Consider the following 21,875-nt stretch of genomic DNA (forward strand, 5'->3'; position numbering starts at 1 on the left):
AGACCGGTACTGGAATACACAGGAAAAAAGGGAATTTTTCCAAAATACTGGATCTAACTCAGGTTGGTTGATACGCGTCAAAAATCCATCCACTACTTTATTAGTGTCTGCGCCGACAGCAAAGTTAACAAAAATGAAACCTATTTAAAAGTTTATTTTAGCAGAAAAGAGCCAGAGAGGAAACAGAATGCAAGTCTTCAACTTCAAAATAAAAGAAAGGTGCAACTAACAGACAAAAACTTGGAGTCTTTTCTAAAATATGTTTTTTTTTGTTACAGTTGTTCCCACACACTATAATAATTGAAGAATCGATGACTATTCCTTCGATCCAACCAGATCGAAGGAATAGTCAAATCGACAAACACCATTGAAAAAATAGTTTCAAAATGAACTAAATCAATCTTGGAAAATAGCATTTGGTTTGAGGGATGGTAGGTTTGCTTAACATAAAAGGACCGAGAGTCATCACAGTGGACGATACACAAGTGACGCAACGAAAAAATGATCAACCATCATTGCAGTCCAATGTGTGAAAACACTGAATGAGCAAAAACGAGACCATACAATGTTGTAAAATGTTCTGATAATGTTCCCTTTGGATTATTTGATTTAGAAAAAGTTTTCATGTGCAGTAATTGATGACAAATTGTCTTGGAAGTCTCATTTAAGTTATATAAAACACAACATTCTAGATCTGTTGCCGTTCTTTTTAAAATCAGCGAAGCATTAAACAAAATGAGCTTTTATCTTGTTTACTGTTTATTATTGCCGTCTACCTTTTATAATGAGCAACGATTTGGGGAAATAATGGAAAAACTATTATTGAATCCTAAGTTAAAATACAAAAAAAATCCAATTAGAACAGTTAATAGAGTAGGGTTAAGGCAGTTAAGAGTCTGACATTAAAGCAGTCCACGGCCTGAATAAAGGTAGGAGATCCCTGCTTTAAGGGACATTTCAATGAGCAGGAACAGTTAAAGAAGTGACGGCACCTGTGACCTTCAGAAAACAGAAGTAACCTGCTGTGCAGGTACACTGAAGGTCGGCGTGGGAAGAAACATGACACCGCTCTGCTGTCACGTCAGCATACCTGAAAGCCTGAATGGTGGAGCCCACATAGTACTTCTTCAGCTGAGGATTTCCAGAGTAGAGGTTTTTGAGCTGAAGGAGGCGAGAACAAAGAGCATGAATGATGACTATTTGAGGAAGGGCAGCATTAAGATGGAAAAAAGAAAAGTAGGCGGGGCTATCTTACCTGAGTTTTCACAATTTCTGCCAGAGCTTTGAACTCGGGAGTGGTGGAGTTTTCGTAGGCGTTCTCAAACACCTGATTGGTGAGCCGCATGGACCCGCTGTACAACCGTTTGACAAACTTTTCATCGCGAACTGAAAGAAAACAGAAACCAGGGAGGATGTGTGAATGAGCGCACTTGGGCCGCACGACGCCGACTTCTCGTTTTTTTTCCCGTCTTTATTTGTGTTAAATTTTTTTTTTTTAACTCATAATTTCCACTTCTGCATTTAGACTGTTTGGGTGAACAAATAAATGGAAAAAAAATGTTTTTTACCACATCATAAACAAATAAGTTTGAAGATTAAAAAGTAAATTCCAAATTTTCTGAGTTTCCTTTAACTTCCGGATTGAAGCTGATTAAACAATCCTTTAGTAACAGGTGCAGTTCAGTTAGTCACCACAAGGTGGCTTTTCCTTCACCCAGTTGGACCTCAACTACCCTTCCCAAAAATGTTTTTAAACCTGACCAGCAGAAATAAACCTTCTAGTTTTGAGCACATTTAGTTAGATTTTGACTTTTTATTTTACATATTTTTTTTCCCAAATCTATGAAGTCTTTAGATTGACAGATGAGCACCACATCTTCGTCTCCATAGTAACCTTTCTGGGTTTGTTCCAGCAGCTGTTGCACTTTGTTAATGCTAATTTTACAGAAACTAAAACCTTTAATTAAACTTTTAACCAGCTCCTTTCAAAAACATTTCAAATCATTTAAAGTTCCACTCCAATTATATATTTTTATGTTGTAAAATTGTTCCCAGTGGTCTTTTAATTTGGAAAAAAAAAATCTGTCGCTTTTCTTTGAGACATATTTTCTGCAGAGCAGCAGGAACTCATTAGACATTCACCTCTGGGTTGTGGGCGGGACGGTTGGCGTCCCAATCGATTACCCAGCATTCCTTTGTTTACACTCTTTCCCGCTAGCTTACAGCCCCTCACAACACCAAGCTAACATTACTGTAGCAAAAAAACAAAAACAAAACAGCGAGCTATACCACACATATGCAGCCGTACAGAAACACCAAAAACACAAATTTTCATTGACGTGAGTCTCTAAAGTGAACTAGAGTTCATGTAGTCTAAATACACCCAAGTGGACCCTGGTCCGGGACCAGGAACCGTTCTCTGACCCATCTTTCCAGGTGGTCTTGATTGTTTCCAATTGGACTAAGCTCCACTTCGCTCTCAGTTTTCTCAGTCTGAATAGGCTCCATGCTCGGAGTGGAACAACTGGACCAAAACAGCCACCATAGCCGGGCATTAGGGGTGTGCCAAAATATCGATATTGTGATATATCGCGATATTTAGTCCTGCGATCGATTCTCGATGGGTTCTCACCAAGTATTGATCTTATATTTTCATTTGAAGAGGCTGCAGCGTCTGAGTCGTGTGACGGAACTGTTGAGCAGCTGGGCGGGCTGCGTCAAACATTTAATGGCGACGCACGAGCTTCAGTCAGGAAAAAGCACTAGCGAGTTACAGGCTCGGCAGCGTGTGTGAAGCATGTCTGCCTGTAAGCATTTATCATCCATCTGTAGCAGAGGAAGCAGAAGAAGTGGCTTTGTCTGAGCGCTAGAATGACCGCGATCGCTCATTTCCTGTTTGATCGGTGAGCTGTGGGAACTGCTTCACAGTTGTTTGTGTGTACTTCAGGTACCATCGGTTTTCGTTATCATGCATTTCGATGTTTAACCTGCTGGTGTACGGTGTAACTTTGGTAAATTTATGGTGTGAAGTTTTCAAATGACTGTGATTACTTTTTGCTAATGTTAATTTAAAGTAATTCTTAAATAAAAAAAGCAGGATTTGATGTATGAACTTAAATAAAAATGTAAATAAAATAAAGTACATGAATCCACTGTAAAATGGGGAGGTTGCTAGTTAATTGAAGCACTTAAAATTATATAAATTATTATTGATTAAAGTTATTTATTGCCATTTTTTAATAGAATTTGAATTTTTAAATATTTATTGCCAATATTATGTGTTTTAGGGTTTTTACCTATTGACTGCTGACTGACCAAATGGAAAATAGATAAATAAATCAGCTGAGTAAATCAGCCTTCATTTTTGGATGCTCAGCCCTTTTCAAATGAGGGAAAAGTGCACAAAAAATTAGGAAACACTTGACAGAGGTTGTAAGACATTATTTTCATCATCCTTTGGTGTGACATTCTTTTGGAGGTAGATAGCTGTCACCACTTGAATTATTTAATTTTGTTCTCTTGTTTACAACAATTCTGCACTAAATAGTGTCACTGCTGATCATGTTTACTATTGCTGACATTGAATTTGACAGATAATTCCAATTCATTTGGTGTCAATGATTCTCAAAGACATAGTATTAATGATTTCAGCAATGTTGCACAAAAGTGTCTATATTTGTTGCACAAAATAAGAAAAAAAAGCTAAAAAAATAAATAAATGGGGATATATTTTCTTTTAAATAATGTTAGTTAATAGAGAGGATTTTAACCAATTATCGCAGTATCGCGATATTATCGATATCATGAGCCATGTATCACAAATTGCATCATATCGTGAGGTACCCAGTGAGTCCCAGCCCTACCGGGCATTATGGGATGTAAACACAGTAGTGGAGCAACAATGAGACACAGCAACACACTCAACAAAAATATAAACACAACACTTTTGTTTTTGCTCCCATTTTTCATGAGATGGACTTAAAGATCTAAAATTCATTCCAGATCCACAATATTACCATTTCTCTCAAACATTGTTCACAAATCTGTCTAAATGTGTGATAGTGAGCACTTCTGCTTTGCTGAGATAATCCACATCAAGATGCTGATCTGACATCATGATTAGTGCACAGGTGTGACTTAGACTGCCCACAATAAAAGTCCAAAAAATCTGGGTCTGGGGACCCAGAACCAGCCAGTATCTGGTGTGATCACCATTTGTCTCATGCAGTGCAACACATCTTCACATAGAGTTTATCAGATTGTCAATTGTGGCCTGTGGAATGTTGGTCCACTCCTCTTCATTGTGAAGATGCTGGATATTAGTAGGAACTGGTACACCCCGCCGTATACGCCGGTCAAGCACATCCCAAACATGCTCAATGGGTGACGTGTCCAGTGAGTATGCTGGCCATGCAAGAACTGGGACATTTTCAGCTTCCAAGAATTGTGTACAGATCCTTGAACATGGGGCCGTGCACCATCTTGCTGAAAAATGAGGCGATTTTCATGGATGTATGGCACAACAGTGGACCTCAGGATCTCATCACCGTATCTCTGTGCATTCAAAATGCAATCAATAAAATACACCTGTTCTTCGTCCATGACAGATGCCTGCCCATACCATAACCCCCCCACCACCATGGGCCACTCCATCCACAACACTGACATCCGCAAAGGGCTCACCCACACGACGCCACGCACGTCTGACCTGAACAATGTAAACTGAGATTCATCCGTGAAGAGAACACCTCTCCAACGTGCCAGACGCCATCGAATGTGAGCATTTACCGACTCAAGTCTGTTACCACGACGATCTGGAGTCAGGTTAAGACATCTGTGGCATTTTGCTGTGAGACTAAACTGCACATTTCAGGGTGGCTTTTTATTGAAGGCAGTCTAAGGCACACCTGTGCACTAATCATGATGTCAGATCAGCATCTTGATGTGGCACACCTGAGAGGTGGGATGGATTATCTCAGCAAAGCACAAGTGCTCACTATCACACATTTAGACAGATTTGTGAACAATGTTTGAGAGAATTTTAGTCAAGTCCATCTCATGCAGACGTTCATAATTGATCAGCAAAATATAAAGTTTGAAAAAGTAAAGCGCAGGACTTCCAGTATTTTTTCAACAGGCGTAAAACTTCCTGCCAAACCAAATGTAGCTGCGTTTCCATTGACTATGAAATTGCGTAATCTGGATTTGCGATAGTAAATTTGCTGAATGGAAACATGACAACTTAGGAAAAACTTGCATTTATCAAAAAAAGTTTTTTGTGCTTGGAGGAGGTGGTTTTTGCATTTCGCAAAACAGAAATGGAAACGCTTTTTTCAAATTAAAAGAGTCAAATGACCAAAAACCAGATACCGCGCTTAGCAGGCACCGCAAGAGGTCCCGAAGCAAAAGATGAGCGTCATGTGGAATTAATAGATCCACAGCTCCTCTTAAAATCAAAAACCACCATTACCCAACTGTAGCCGCTCCCACAGTGCTCGCCTGAAGAAGACGCCGACGTCTCCTTTGATAACTGATGATAAGTGCTAGTAACGTGGCAGAAATGTGAACGTATCCGCTTTAAATCAAAGTATTGTTCACATGGATCAACATGTTTTTGAATGACTTATCTCACGAGTTGGTTTGTGTTTATTTGCATAATTATGACTTTATTCAACGTTTATAGAATTTTGATAAAGTTTTGTGTAATGGAAACACAGCTAGCAAAAGCTGATTTACTGTGGAGACCCCTGATGGGATATGGACCAATTTAATAATTCATAAAACCTGGACAAGATATTCAATTGTGGATTTAAGCGATTATTAGAACTGAAAAAAAAAATAAGGTAAAAACAGAATTACAGCCTTTTAATGAGCTTAATGAGGTTTTTTTTTCCCCGTCAGAAAGATTTGCGATTTTTAAACACCCTAAAAGAAGGTTCAGGTGAAAAAAGTTCAGCATTTTCACATCTAGAAGTTCTTTTTGGAGGCACATAAAACTAGGGGTATGTATTGGACAGAATCTGGCGATACGATACATATCGCGATACACGAGTTATGATACGATGCGTATCCCAGTTTTTCCCAAGATAGTTCCAGACAATATTTGACTATTTTTTTAATTATGACTTAAGAATCATCTGAATATTAATACTTTTTTTGGACAAGTAAAAAGGTAAAATTCCCATTATTCAATGATCAGAACATTAAGACTTTTACTTTTACTCAAACAAATTATTGGGACTTTTTTTTGTAAATTAGCAAATACTTAAGTGGAAATCAAAATTTACTTTTAAACAATAATTAAATATTACCTTTGCAGTATTTTAAATCGGTAAAAGTATCGCGATCTTTCACCGAATCATTATTTTCTCCCCCCCCCCCCCTCCTGAAAACACTCGGTCCCCTCAGCAGAACCTCCTGAGATGAAAGAGACGTCCACTTACAGCGGAAATGCCAGACCAGCAGTCCGACCATGAGAGAAATGACCAGAATCAGGACCACGCCGCCAATCACAGCCCCGATTTTGTTGGGTCGCTTCCTCTTCTCAAACTTTGCGTTGTCAGCTGCCGGCAGGAACTGCACGGTGGGTTCCCATTCTTTCTCCTGCAAGACAAAAAAATATTTAATTTGTTGCGTTTATGTCTTTGTCAATCTTCACTTAAAAAATGTAATTTGGTGTCACTGCAAAGGTTGATCCAGATCAGTATTTCTGGATGTTAGTTTAGGATTAAATTAGAGATTATTTTAAAATGTTAAAAATTTGTTTTGCTTAAAAACAAAAAAACAATGACATAAAAGAGTCAGAGTTGGAAACTGTAAATGCAGCAGAAACTTTTCTGCGTGAGTCACAGCTCCGGTAACTTCATTACGAGGTAAAACAGAAAGGAGGGGGGGGAGACAAAGGTTTCACCAAATCCTGTCAAACCTGCTGGGATGGAGACAACAAGTTCCTGAACGCGTCCTGTCACGGTATGACACCGAGAGACGCAGAAACTCAGCTGTCAGGGAGAAAATCCCTCCGAACAGAGCTGGAGGAATCTTTTTTCTTAAATGCACTTTGGGAAACACCTGGTGGGCGCTGCGCACCCATTGGCTGATGGGAATTTTGTTTACACATTTTTAATCCGGATTTTATGAGAGCGTGTGATTCATAAGACTCAGATCTGTATGATTCAATCCGTGAAAGTAAAAAAATAAGTACAGAGAAAAGGGAGAGGCAAACGCGTAATTACGCGCCATGTTTGACCTAAATCTCAGGTGTATCCAAACAAACGCGCAAGAAAGTGCAGCAGCAGGCTTACCTTTTGTGGAGTGTACCTGGATTCACTTGCCATGTAGTCCATGACGGATCCTGGTCGAACCAAACCCGTTTAGATCCCCCAAAACCCAACCCCAGTGAGGCGTTATTTCCTCAGGTGAACCTGCAGGCCTGGTTACCAAAGAGACGAGACTGTAACCTGAGCGCAGCCGAACAGGTGAGTCCAAACAGATCCAAAAGGTGTAGTCCTCCAAACGGGGAAATGGAATGGGAGTAAGATTCGCTTCGGAGGAATTAGAAGAACTTTTCGTCCCAAAGAGCGTCGGTCGGTCAGTGCGGACAGAAGGGCCAAACAGGTGAGTTCTGGAACTCCTCTTCCGGGAGGCGCAGGTTGGTTTCTGCGGGCGTGTCCGCGTGCCTCCGTCACGCGAACAAACGCTTCCTGTTGTCGCTTCACCGCCGAGGAAATGTAGGGAAAAAAACAAGAAAGAAAGAACACACAACACTAAAAGAAAAATATAAAACAGGGAGAGGCTCACTCTGTACTTTTTTAAACTTACAACAAATGTCATTAAAATCACCTTTTTAAACCTGTAAACCTTACAAAATAACTTCGTTTTTGATCATTGAGTGGAAAAAAAACATTTCAAGCAGCCCTCAGTTCAGTATCAACCACGTGATCATATTGAGATCATATTGAGATTTGTGTTTGAAGTGAAACGATGATGATTCACTTCTGTTGACACACCTGAAAAAAAAAAAAAAAAACTCTGATGCTTTTATTTTGATGGAGTCAGGATTTCCCCTAAAACCAACCCACTTTCAGGTAAATATTTAGTTTTGTTTTACTATAATTTGAAAATAATTAATAAATCAAGATAAAATAAAAACCAAAAAGTGTTTTTGAATTTGGATGTCTTAATTGATAAGAACACTAAAGTGTGGATTAAATTCATAATAACCTAATTAAGTTTAAAATGTCAGTTGGATAAAAAATAATAATAAAGCAATATAACTGTTTAAGATAAAAATTGTATTTTAGTTAAAGTATTTTTTTAATTATTAAGAGTTATAAAACACACCAAAAAAAGACCAAACAGGTGCTTTTATTTTGATGGAGTCAGGGTTTCCTCTAAAACCAACCCACTTTCAGGTAAAAAAATTAGTTTTATTTTAGCATAATATGGATATAATTGATAAATCAAGATTTTTCAAAAATGTGTTTTTGAATTTGGATTTCTTAACTGACGAGAACACTGAAGTGTTAATTAAATTCATAATTAGGTTTAAAATGTCAATAGGATAAAATACTAAAGTAAATATAATTTTTTAAGATAAAACTTATATTTTTGTTAAATTAATATTTTATGAACTAGTGTTATAAAACATAAAAAAGATCCAAAAGAATACAAAATAACATTAAAACAAACTTTAACTCTTTGACAGTTGAATGTACTGGGAAAGTAATGATACTTTTTAGATAATGAGACACTTTTTAAGCTGTACGTTTTCACTTGATGACATCATCAGCAGACATGACATGAGCTAATGCAGACGATACTCAACTATATGTTATAGTTTCTCCTGACGACATGAGATCCATGGATGACCTTTTAACTGCATTTTAGATATAAATAGAAGGATGGGTGAGAACTTTCTGCAGCTCAGTCAAGACTAAACGGAAGTTTTAGTCTTGAGTCCTCAGGCTGAGAGGGTCCAATGTCATCCAACCACCAAACGTATGAAGGCAAGTGACATAGATAGAAATCTCAGGGTGATTTTAGATGCAGATGCACATAAAAATACACCAACCACATCCTTTCTATCACTCTTTCAGAAAGTACCTGAACACGAACCCTCGACGAGGCCTCGTTCCAACTCTACAGGCCTCGCCGATGTGAACTCTGAGCTTCGCAGTTTTTATTTCACGGCAAAATGTGACGTGTATACTCAGTTTTGACTAAGGATGGGTACTGAACCGAAAAGCTGCGCCAAGTTGGTACTGAATAAAAATGGAGTCACACACTGTGTACGCATCCTGCAGGGAAACAATTATGTGAATAGTAATAGTAGTAATTTAATTTAGTAGTAATAGTAATTTAATATTCAGACAAAGTTTTCTTTAAGTCACAATTTTAAAAAAAGGGAAAATATTGTCTCAGCTATTGTCTTGGGATATATACCGATACATATCGTATTCCGATACACATTGTATTGTGATAAATATCCTATTACAATACATATCGTATTGCAGTGTGTATCATATCGCAACACACATAATATTATGATACATATCGTATTGTGATAAATATATCGTAATACATATCGTATTGTGATGTATCGTATCGCAATACATCTAATATTGTGATACATATCATATTGCGATACATATCTTATTGTGATAAATATCATATCACGATACATATTGTATTGCAATAGATATCATATCGCAATACATTTCGCATTGTGAGACATATCGTATTTCGCTGTGTATCATATCGCGATACATATCGTTTTGTGATAAATATCATATCACAATACATATCATATCACACTACATATCATATTGCGATACATATCGTATTGTGATAAATATATCACGATACATATCATATTGCAATAGATATCATATCGCAATACATTTCGCATTGTGAGACATATCGTATTGTGATAAATTTCATATCGCGATACATATCATATTGCGCCATGTGTATACAAATATACACATCGTGTCACCAGACTCTCGGCAATACACATCTCTATTATTTACTATATGATAATTATTAACTTATTTCATTTATTTATTAGTTCATTTCTCTCACTACATTTTTGCTAATAAACTAAAGTGTCTTCTCACTCTTAACTGGAATATCTGTTTCCAGGCTGGGGGGTCGTGACCTCGCTTGCCCCCATGGTTCCCTGCTCTGGTCCCTCCTGGCTGGTGGTTGGCTGGGGGCTGTGGGGCTTGGGCGCCTCTGGTCAGAATGTAGACGCCCGGGCGACAGGAGGGCGGGGCTGACAGCATCTTTTCTCTCCTTCTTTTTTTATACGAAATTGCGGTTTCATTCTTGATTCACGGAGAGGGTGTTTTTGTTTTTCTTGTTCTGTGTTTGTTCCTACATGTACAGCACTGTATCTGTGAGCTGTATTTTTACATGATAACAACAGCAGGGTTGGAGGCTGACTCCACCCACAACCGAAATGTGAAAATCCAGTCAGACGGGTGGGGCTGGGGACAGGACTGTTTTTTTTTTGTTTTTTTTTTTTTAACAAACTTTATTCAGAATATTAATGACATAACAGGACGGTTATCATTACTGGAGCCCCAGATCATGACGTGGGACTTACATGGTTTGACCAATCACAAAATTCAGCTGTAATACTCTGTTTCAACCTGTAGGGAGCAGCACATAAACGGTTTTTGACTTATTTTTAGAGCTACATATAAGTTCATTTTAAATTGTCAAAAATTTGCCAAGGACTATTAGTTGGCACTTTTAAAGCCCCATTTATAAAGCAACAGCCAGAAAAGTTGATTTGGTGTTTGGTTATCCTTTAACGAATACATTTGAATTAAAAAAAAATACTTCTAATTTTTGTGACCTTTTTGTAAGACAATCTTGTTCTCAAGTCGAGCACAAATTGAAGAACAAAAGAAAAAAATAACAATATATGACAAATATTCAGTTTTTACCATTTAAATAATAATTTACTAAAGATTTCAGAACTGCATCCTGACTGGCAGTGAGTGAATTTGCTGCATTTTAACAGTAAAGAATCAACATGGTCAAATCTTTATTGATTTTTCATGGGTCATGGATGCTCAGAAGACTGTCTCTATTAAGATTTTTTATTTTTAACAATAAACCTTTGTGAACCCCCCCCCCCCCCTTTTTTTTCTATATATTCTATTAATATGTTTGTTTTAAATCCCCCAAGTAAAGTTTTGTATCCAGACATTTTGACATATTTGTTTGTGCAACAACAATTTCATTTAGGATCATGAATTATTTATAATCTGCATCAGGATTTTTTCTCCACTCAAAAAACAACAATCCACATCTGATTCTGTTTATTTGAATTTTATATGTGAATGTTTTCTTCTTTTGTCAATATTGGTTGATATAATTTTTATGTTTAAACACAAAATAAAATAGTTAAATAAACATAAAAAACAGAAAGTAATAAAGAGCTCAATAAAAAAGTGGGTGGCAGAACATTTTTAATAATCCCCTTCCTCATCTTGATATATTTTATGGTAGAAAATTTTGATTTTGGGTTGTGATTTACCTGTTCAGGTATTTATTAAATGAAAATGCTTCTGCAGAAATTAGCATCCAAGCTAAGGTCAATGTCACTGTCTCAGCACCCGTGCTTACCAGGGCGCAGGTCAAAGCCGGGGTCCAAAGTCTTCCACCTGTTCTAAAAAAACATTTAGGATAATTGAGTTGAATCAAACTTTATTGATCCCACAAAGGGAAATTACACTTTTCCATGGCTCTATTAAAAACGGTAGATAGATAATAAATTAAACAAAAGTCACCCTTAAAAAAGAATAACTACAGTAATTACTGTCCAGTGTCTATGAGGCGTTGTAGAGTCGAATAACTGACAGAGAAAAAGATCTGCGAAAGTGATCCTTCCAGCAGCAAAATGTGATTTTTTTTTACATTTTATTTTACATTATTGTTTTTCTTAATTCACTTCTTTAATAATCAATCAATCACTTGTGTTTTTGTATTTTTAAATATAATCCCAACAGTTTTTAGGAACTTCTAGACAGATTTAAAAAAAAAAAACCCTGAAGATTTCAGGTGCAATACCTATAACCGTCGGTAGATGGAGCCAAAGAAGATCGAAAACAGATTTTAACTTCTTTTTTTTTTTTAAACAAGTCCTCTCTCTTAGTGAGACACAAACCAACACACAAATTAATGGAACTCCTTAAGTGATAAAAAATATTGGTAACACTTTAGATGAAGTTCTGAAACACAATGTTGTCAAAGATTGTCAATACATTTTTAAACTTCTAACTAGTTTATTAATTTGATTTTTGTTGACAATGGTCTCTCTTTAGATGTTAATAGTTCTTACTAAGCATAATAATAAACTTTTTTCGGGTTATCATTCTAATAAAACACCCAATAAACACATTAACAATTTTATTAATGTGTCAATAAAACTTGTTAAGGAATCTTCTTATTATAAAGTGTTACCAAACTTTTTGTTTTGCTGCCAGAGACTGTTCATTACAATTAAACCTGATTCTGACTCCCCTTCTTTAAAAGTCAGTCCTTTACATAAAAATAAATACATTTAAGGACAAACTTGTTTCTTAAGTCACCAGAAATAAAACAACACAAACATTTGGAAGGTGTGAGTTTATTGATGTGTTTTCTCAATATAACCATAAATCAGTTTCAGTTCATTTTGATCACCCCGGCCCCTCCCTCCCTAATTTGACTAATATTCATAACATTTTTTTTGTCCCCCGCCCCCACGATCAAGCAGGCAGTTACAAGGTCGAAGCTATTGGGGTGCATAGTGAGACAGTCACATACAGAGATACTGTCACAGGAAAAGGAAATAGAAAACGTAAAAAGAGATTTCATTAAAGAACGATGCACGCCACAGATAACCCTCTGGAAAATCAAAGCCATGATTGCAACATCAACTATACAGGCATACAAAGACGATACAGAGATAAAGAGAGAAGGGGCTTCTAGGGTTGTACTCGTTTGTGTCGTTCTCTAGCTATAAAAATACACAAGTCGGCTTTTTTGTGTTTCAGAAACCAGCTCTTCAAGCCTCGACTCTGTGCGTCTGCCGGCCTGCACAGCCCTCCAGCTCCGATTACCCACTTTGAGGTCACTGCAAAATGGATTTTTGGTGGATGAAACAATTCAGGAAAGGTTGAAGGAGGTCCGTTTTGAATCTGGAGCGTCATATTTTCTTTTATTTGAAGCAAGAAATGAGATTTCTCCATAAAAAAAAGAAGAAAACCCCTCCACAGTACATTCAACTATGCAACACGTCTGCTTTTCTGCACCTTCGGCCGGCGGATGAAGGCTGGCTCGTGTGCAGGAAGGGAAAGGACATTCATGTCAGTGACGGTTCAGAGATCGATTCTGAACTGGGGGTCTGTGCACACCTTCATCCTCCCCTCCACAACCTCCATCCTGGGAAAGAAACGTGGAATAAAAACATCTAATCTTATATGCATATTTATATATATCTATTTAAACTGTATATTTTGTCTGTTATCGTAACAAAAGACGTAAATAATCATCGATTTCAATTTGCCGGTTCACTAAACATTTAGATGGTACAAAGAAAATTCATATACAAGCAATCGGTTCAGTTTGGAAAAATAAAAAAGAAAAGAAAGAAAACACCAATTCTCTTTGAGGAAACCCGTCGGAAAACCGCGTTAATCAAACTCGCATGCCGGAAAAGAAAACAATGGCGCTCGAAAGTTTGATTTGCTTTGCTCTTTAACAAAAAAAACAAAAAAAAACCTTGAAGAAATGTTAACATCTCGATCAAATTTGCAGAATCACACAGAACACCAGCTGCTCCAAAAGAACGGTGATCAAAAAGAGCTCTATGATACAACAGTAGCAGTAGTAGAAGTAGTAGCATTACTTAAGGATTCTCTCCAACAAACCAGTACATGGAGTTTGGACAAATGTAAATGAGTTTAACGATAGCATCGCGTGTTATTGGTCAGTAGTCTTCGTCCCGCTTCCTCCTTCTGGCTCCACGGCGCCCCCCCCCTCCGTCTGCGGCTAGATCTGCATCTGCTCCAGGTATTTGTAGGTGGGGTTTTCGTAGCCGTGGTTCTGCATCTTGTTGAGGTGTCGCTCTTCGGGGGTCAGCATGGGGTCGACCTGAAGGAAACGGAGCGCGTTTGAGTCAAAGCAAAACTATGACGGAAGATATTTGTCAAAAAGAAATGCAATATTTAACAAAGTGAGCATGTGTATTGAAGCTCATTAATAAACTAAAGTAGAATAGAATGTTATTGATCCCACAGCAAGAACCTTTTCTTGTTTTCAAAGCTCTGTTGAATAAAAAAATATAATAATAACAGCGATCTTCAGAGGGGACAACAGCTGTAAACAATACACCAGCAGATCATTCCAGACCCACATGTGGTTGAAAAAAAAAGACATGCCACAATAGTCAAAAAAGAGATGAAAATAAGAGAATGATAAAACTACTACCGGTACTTCTTTTTTTTTTTTAAATGGTGAGCATGAGATAATCAATTTTACTACGTGAGAATCTAATCAATACAAGAATTTTAGGACATCTGTAGATGTCAGGGGGGTCAAACTCGATCGCACAAGAGGCCAAAATCCAGAACAGACCTTAAGTCACAGGCTGAACAGGATAAACGTTTATTAAACACTCTAAAACTACAATTTTAAAACTTCAAAACCACCAATTTTAAACATAACTATGAACTAGATATATAGCATTACCTGTGATAATGCTAACGTGAATGCTGTAAACTGAATTTGGCTGCTGAAGATGCTAGTGCTGATAGCTGAAGATGCTGAAATTGATAGCTGAAAATGCTGAAGCTGAAATTTGAAAACGCTGAAGCTGATAGCCAGCTAAAATATTAGCTAAATGCCAAAGTAGCCTAAAAACTTGTTAGCCAAAACAGCTAGTATGTAGCTGGAAAAATAGCTAAACCTCAAAATAGCCTAAAATATTAAAAAAGCCTAAATTAGCCAAAACAGCTAGCATGTAGCAGAAATATTAGCTGAACTCCAAAATAGTCTAAAAAATCTTGTAATCACCAAAATAGCACAAAAAGCTAGAAGAATACCAATTTTTACTAACATATTCATGAATAATAAAAAGGAAGAAATATTATTCCAGAATAAATCAATTTAACCCTTAACTAACTTTCAATATTTTACTCTCCATAAAATATATTTTCTCAAAATTATACAGAAATGAGTGCAAGATAACATCGGGTCATTTCAAACACTAAATTAAATGTTTTACATTCATATTTTTTTGCAAAGTTGAGCATAAAGTATTAATTCGTGCACAGTTTTGTCTTCATACACACGTCAGAATCCTTACATTAAACCTGCTGAATGTGCAGAATGTAAATGCCCCACATGGATCCAATTTGCCCCCCAAAAGTCCCATCATGCATTGTAACTCTGACACTCAGGACGTGCGAGGTTCTCTGCTCACCTCCACGATGCCGTGACTGATGGTGCCGTACTGCCGTTTCCTCAAAAGCACCAGGCTGATCACAATCACGGTTGCTATGGCCACGGCGATCACCAGCAGGCCAATCAGGGTGCTGCTGCTGAAGCTGGAGTACTCCACCAGGGGGCGGTAGGCCACCTAACAAGCAGAGGAGAACCAGTGAGGAGCAGAACCACAACCAGAGACCATGAAAACTCCTTTTCCTAAAGCGGAGCAGACACTTCAATAACCGCGCTCGCCGCATAAACACACATTTATCTGCTTTTATGACTAATTTCTGCTGTTCTGAAATCACTTCTGCTGGAGCTCCACTGATTCACAGAGCTTCTCATCGCTCACAGTAATTGCTGTTAAATTAGTTTTTTTCTCATATTGGCTTCCAGAAATCACAGCCGTCGACGGTTTTTGCTCGAAAGTGAAGCCAAAACATTATTTCTTACATATTTGTGAGATAATAATGTGAAGTTCACACAAAAACCGGCGTTTGAAGAAATGGTTTTCTTTATTAAATACAAAAAAGTATAAATTTAAAGAGAGAAAATGTTCATTTTTCCCCTTCAGGTGTTCTAAAGTGCAACAGGAAATCCCCTTACAAAAGCACACAACTATTAAGGTGTTTTTAAGGGTTGTTTTAAAGTACTCTTTTGTAACTTTCTCATATTTTATCTGTGATTTAGTTTCGTCTAATCCAACTAAAGCTTTAGTCACATGCTCCCGTAAAGATGCTGCAGCTTTTTGGGTCGTAGAGAGGAGCGTCTGCATCTTAAGGGAGTTCAGGTGCATTTCCCACGAGGCTCATATGGTAATAAAAATAGAACATATGAAATTGATCGTGAAGAATTTTAAATGTTTTTCTTTTTTACGTCTGCGATATTTCTTTTGTTTTCTAAAATGTAAGTAATGCTGTTTATATTAATTTGTTTTGCTTATGTCATTGTAATCTTTAAAATGTGTTTTTGTGTTGAGGGATTTGTTGATTGTATTTTATATTTTAGTGAAAATGTGAATTTTCTAGGGCATCATTTCTGCAGGAGTTCATTAGTAATTTGCCTCTGAGTTGTGGGCGGGGCCAGTGGTGTGGAGTAACCCCGCCCCCCTTCTACTTATTGTAGCTGAGCGCTTGTGGTCATTCAGCGTATTTTCTGTCACAAATAAGCTTTTTTGTCTTTTTTCATCTGCTCCTAATTCATATGAACAAAGAAATACTCAGAAATGTAATTTTCTAAATCAAGGATGTCCAAACTTTTAGCAAAAACTGTATTATTTTGCATGGTGAAAATCAGGTAAAACCTTAAAAAAACCTAAAATATTTCATGAAAATGTTTTATTACTATTAGGTATTAATAAAACAGAAATATATCAAAATATATATATAATATTTTTACCCAAATTATTGTGAATTTCATATTTGAAGACCAGAAATAATTGATTCTCTGACCGATTTGGTGGAAATTTGAATCCGGGCCACGTTTGGACACGCCTGTTCTAAATATATGTCCAACATCATTAGAAAAATGTCATACACGTTAAAAACATCATTTTGTCTGCAGTAAACCTTTTAAAATGAAGATTTTCTATAGAACTATCACTAAACATGAAATAAAAAAGTTTTGCTTTTGTTTTTTCTTATAAACGACTGATATTTTTGGTGACAAATCAAAGACCAGCTCTTTTCAGACATTCTTTAAAATATTATTTAGATTAATTTCTAACATAATTTCCAATCTGAGTCTCTGAGTTTGCAGAATCTGCTGTGCGTTATGTCGGTTTTCATGTTATGGCTGATGTTCCCAGCATCCAAACAGTCACATATGATGCAGTCTGATCATATGTGGGGATGGGGGATGGGGGGGGGGGTTCGTTCTCTGCTCATTCTCACACATAAACCATGCAGTCTGTGGTGGTGGTGAGGGGGTCACACGTCATAAAGACCTTCCGCGTGCGCATTCAGGGGACAAACATGCATCCATGCAAAAAAAAGGAAATGTTTTGTACATCTTTGCAGCCCTTCCTCCTCCTCCTCCGACCTTCAACCCGCTGCTGATGACTACAGTTCCCCAGAGAGGCCTTTGGAGGGCGCCGCTATACTCACCTGCTCATAATCATCCATAACGCTGACTCTCTCTGCACTGAAACGCACTTCTTTAACATCCAGGGACTCATCAATCACCTGTCAACACAGACAGGGGAGCCCAGGTTACACTCACCACAGTGTGTGTGTGCACGTGTGTGTGCACGTGTGTGTGAAAGAGGGACAGAGAAAGGTCTGCGTTTGTGTGATGAGACACTTAAAGCGGCTACAGACCAGAGAGGGACACAGATAGGAGGGTGAGGTTGCAAACACACAACAGACTTTGTCTTCTGGACAAAACCGACCAGCAAAGGAAAGTAGTCCCCATTTAAGGTTTGAAAGTGGCAGAAAATGTGGGTTTGTCCGCAGTTTCCATGGTGGCCCCACGTGTGTTTTCCCACATTGGCGTTAGTGGACACTCAGTGGGTTGGCTCGTTACGCTAGCCACACGCCTAGTGGACAACAGAGCTCCCTAGCTTAACACAGCAGCGCTAGCTTGATACAAGGGAGGTTGCTAAATCCATACAAAAAGATGTTGCTAGCTCCATACAGGGAAGGTGGCTAGCTCAATACAGTGGAGCTCGCTATCATGCTACAGAGGAGCTCGCTAGCTCGATACAAAGGAGGTTGCTAGCTTGATACAAAGGAGCTCACTGGTATTCTAGAGCAGAGCTCGATAGCTCGCTACAGAGAAGATCACTAGCATGCTACACCAGAGTTTGCTAGCTCAATACAGTGGAGCTCACTAGCTCCATACAAAGGAGGTTGCTAGCTTGATACAACAGAGTTCACTAGCTTACTAGCATTCTACAGTGGAGCTAACTTGCTCGAAACAAGAGAGGTCGCTAGCTCGATACAGCGGAGCTCACTAGCTTGCTACAGCAGAGCTTGCTAGCCTGATACAAAGGAGGTTGTTAGCTCAATATAGAGGGGCTAGCCATCATGCTACAGCGGAGCTTGCTAGCCTGATACAAAGGAGGTTGCTAGCTCAATATAGAGGGGCTAGCCATCATGCTACAGCGGAGCTTGCTGGCTTGCTACAGTGGAGGATGCTAGCATGCTTCAGTGGAGCTTGCTAGCTCGATACAAGGGACGTAGCTAGCTCGATACAGAGGAGCTCGCTAGCATGCTTCAGCTGAGCTTGATAGCTTAAACCAACAGAGCTCGCTACAGTGGAGTTCACTAGTACGCTACGCTGTCCACCTAGCGTAGTGAGCCTACACACTGAGGACCCACTTAACCCCATGTGGGCAAACACACGTGAGGCCACCACAGAAACTGCGGAAAAACCCATGTGGACGCACATTTTCTGCCACTTTTGAACCATATGGGGCCCATTTGGCCTTGCTGACTGGGACACACCCTCCTTCTGGGAGGGAAGAGACCCCAGAAGGAGATGAGAGGGAGCAGTCCATCTCTGCATTCCGATAAAAATAGGAAAACAAAAAAAGGACAAAATCGCGTGCTGGACGGCTCGATGACACAAACTCGTGATGCGTGAGCGAGCAAAGCACAACGCACAAGGTGAGGGCTCAGAAAGGCAGGTAAGTGTGCAACCAGACTGCAGGCAAGGAGGTGTGGGGGGGCAAACACACAGGCATGCAGACAGAGGGAGTCAGCCGTAACCATGACAACACAGTTACAGGAATAATCAGAAGGAGACGACTTTAAGAGAGTTACTTGAAAGCGCTGCGTGTGCTCAATCATTACAATCGGCGGCGAAAACCGCCTCCCGCAGAGTCAAATCAAAGACAGGAACGGAAAGGAGGAGGATGGAGGAGGAGGAAGAGGAGCAGGAGGAGGACCGAGGGGGTGCTCACCACGTTTTCTCCCATCTTGGGCTTGCTGTTGATGATCCTCTCCTCGGCGCCTATCAGACCGTCCATGCCGGCCATGGCGGAGCCTGGAGGAGCAGAGGGGAACTCGGTCAGTGACGGAAAACAACGGGGATGGGGGTGTCGGTGGTTGACAGTTGTTTTTTTTTTTTTTTTTTTTCTTCAGCCTCCTCCTGCTGATAACAAAGCCCCCTCTTCTGTTCAGGACAGTGCGAGCACTGTTGAACACCCTACAGCCCCCCCAACGCCACAAACCGGAGCTCATCCCACATTTATGTTGCAGGATTGATTAGATCTGACCTTTCAAAAATAACGGAGGGAGATGGGAACAACATGCAAGACCTGATGTGATGTTTCAACCTCAAGGCGATCTTATCACCGGCATCACCAGCGATGCCTGAAGTCCGCGGTGCAACAACTACAGTAGCTTCTTATCTGTCTTTAAAGTCACGTTTTTGTTGTTTTGACAACAATCTTGCGACATTTTTTCTAAAAATAGAGGAAATATGTTTAGAAAATTTACATTTCAGGAGCAGACGCCAAAACAACTTAAAAAAAAATAATTGAAAATATGCTAAAAGTGAGGGGAAAAGGGGGCGGGGTTGCTTTGGGTCTACGATCCCGCCTACAAATCAGAGGCAATTTTATTAATGAACTACCGCCACTACTGGAAACTATGTCCTAAAAACATAAAAACTGTTTTTACCAAAAAATAAACGTCCAACTAAACTCGGAATGCTTAAAAAATGATTGATGACGCAAAATTTTTAACGTACTGTAACCTCTCAACTGTAACCTCTCAACTGTTAACACGATCCACATCATTCTAGTAGATTCTGAAGGAGAAAAGCGGCTCGTCGAGCCGCTTTTCTCCTTCAGAATCTACTAGAATGATGTGGATCGTGTTAACGATTTAAAAATGACAGTGCATCAAAGAACTGGAGTTAAATACAGTCCCAAGGAATTTCAACATTTTTAGCCCATTTAGACACTTTGATGTGAAAGGGGTGGCTTTTATTTTGAAATTAATTTAAAGGAAGTGGCTTCAAAATAAAGCAGGAAAATCAAAGCCCCATTTTTTTGTAACTTGTGACAGAAAATGAGTTTAAAAAAAAGTATTTTGAAATGATTAATTGAAGACAAATGGAAAAGGTTGAAGAAAAACTTTTAGGAGTTTAGTAAAGTGTCGTTTAAAGATGCTTTTCAATGAAAATATAAATCTGATTTACTTGGTATTGTTGAGGAAACATTTTTGAATATGATTACAGTGATTAAATACGAGCATGCAAGAATTTTTGATGAAAGACTAGCTGACGGTTCACTGATGAAGGTTGGAAGCTTTTATTTTGAAGGTATGAACTTGCATTTGTTTGTTATTGATTTTTTTAAGTTTTAAATATTTTCGTAAAATTGTTTGTCCTAATTTTTTATGAGTAAAAAACTAAACATTACAGATTTTTGTTCTTTTAAAAAAAGTAATTTTTTACAGTATTTAATTCCACTTCACTTAAAAATTGACTTTTAACAAGTAATAAAAACAAAAAAAATAGGGTCTAAGATATTTGATAAATTCAAAATCTTTTGTTATTTTTTATTGTTTGTCACTTGAAAAATATTGTATTTAAAAATATCTTCAATACTTGAAATTAACTGACCTTTTATTTGATAGTTTTGTTAAAGTTGCTTCAAATACTCCAAAGAAAAGGATAATAAATCAGGGGATTAAATCTGTGAAACATTTTTAAAAATCTATGGATTTATAAACCACTTTAAGGCCTTTCCTGGAAAAATAAACTCTCAGAAAAAAATGCAGCTAGATTTAGTCAAGAATATTATTGCATTTAAATATGTTTTACACAGAAACAGCAGATGGTAAAATGTCTAACAGCATGAAGGAATAAAATGGTATTTTAAGTAACAGAAATCAAATAGTACACATTTCTTTTGAAAATATATAAAAAAAACACAAGATGTTTAGATACTTTCTGACATTAATAGTATTTTTATTCAAAAAATTATGTTTATTTTTTGCAGCATTTGAGCCAAATTTTGATCTACAATCGTAGGATTACATTTTTTGTTGGAATTATTTCTATAAATTAAAAAAAATGAATGTATTTTTAAATTTTTTCTTAGACTAGAAACTATGGAAGCCTATTGCATTCAATCAAAAAAATCGTTGATCTTAGTCTAATTTTGATCTGCTTTGTTTATATGCTCGTCACAACATCGCTGGTCCTGAATTTATCCACAAACTTTACAGGTCAAAATATTAGGGAAGTATTATAAATTTGACTAGTTTGAACTGTTTATTTAACTTTTTTGCTAGTGAGTCAATTTCAACGACAATAGTCCATCCATCCATCCATTTTCTTGACCGCTTCGTCCCTGTCGGGGTCGCGGGGGTGCCGGAGCCTAACCCGGCTGCTGAAGGGCGAAGGCGGGGTACACCCTGGACAGGTCGCCAGTCTGT

The 21,875-nt window shown here is 38.1% G+C and overlaps 2 protein-coding genes across 6 annotated transcripts in view; both read right to left on the reverse strand.

Moving 5' to 3' along the window:
• Positions 1-7,743, reverse strand: part of st14a (ST14 transmembrane serine protease matriptase a) — a 21,861-nt gene extending 14,118 nt beyond the window's left edge. Inside the window, exons 1-4 of the mRNA XM_024276413.2 lie at positions 7,302-7,743; positions 6,444-6,603; positions 1,256-1,386; positions 1,091-1,161 (exon numbers count right to left, since the gene is read on the reverse strand). Coding sequence (XP_024132181.1) covers positions 1,091-1,161; positions 1,256-1,386; positions 6,444-6,603; positions 7,302-7,343 — 404 coding nt within the window. The 5' untranslated portion in view covers positions 7,344-7,743. The remainder of the gene's footprint in view (positions 1-1,090; positions 1,162-1,255; positions 1,387-6,443; positions 6,604-7,301) is intronic.
• Positions 7,744-12,621: 4,878 nt separating this feature from the next.
• The window catches only part of aplp2 (amyloid beta (A4) precursor-like protein 2), an 87,551-nt gene continuing 78,297 nt past the window's right edge, over positions 12,622-21,875 (reverse strand). For 3 of the 5 annotated variants that reach the window (XM_024276419.2, XM_024276415.2, XM_024276416.2), the window contains 4 exons: positions 19,388-19,470; positions 17,589-17,666; positions 15,479-15,634; positions 12,622-14,148 (listed from right to left, as the gene is read on the reverse strand). In XM_024276419.2, the coding sequence (XP_024132187.1) occupies positions 14,047-14,148; positions 15,479-15,634; positions 17,589-17,666; positions 19,388-19,470 (419 nt within the window). In that variant the 3' untranslated portion in view covers positions 12,622-14,046. The remainder of the gene's footprint in view (positions 14,149-15,478; positions 15,635-17,588; positions 17,667-19,387; positions 19,471-21,875) is intronic. The other 2 variants (XM_024276417.2, XM_024276418.2) reach the window with 1 other exon arrangement.

The sequence above is a fragment of the Oryzias melastigma genome, linkage group LG13, assembly GCF_002922805.2.
Source record: "Oryzias melastigma strain HK-1 linkage group LG13, ASM292280v2, whole genome shotgun sequence".
NCBI lineage: Eukaryota > Metazoa > Chordata > Actinopteri > Beloniformes > Adrianichthyidae > Oryzias > Oryzias melastigma.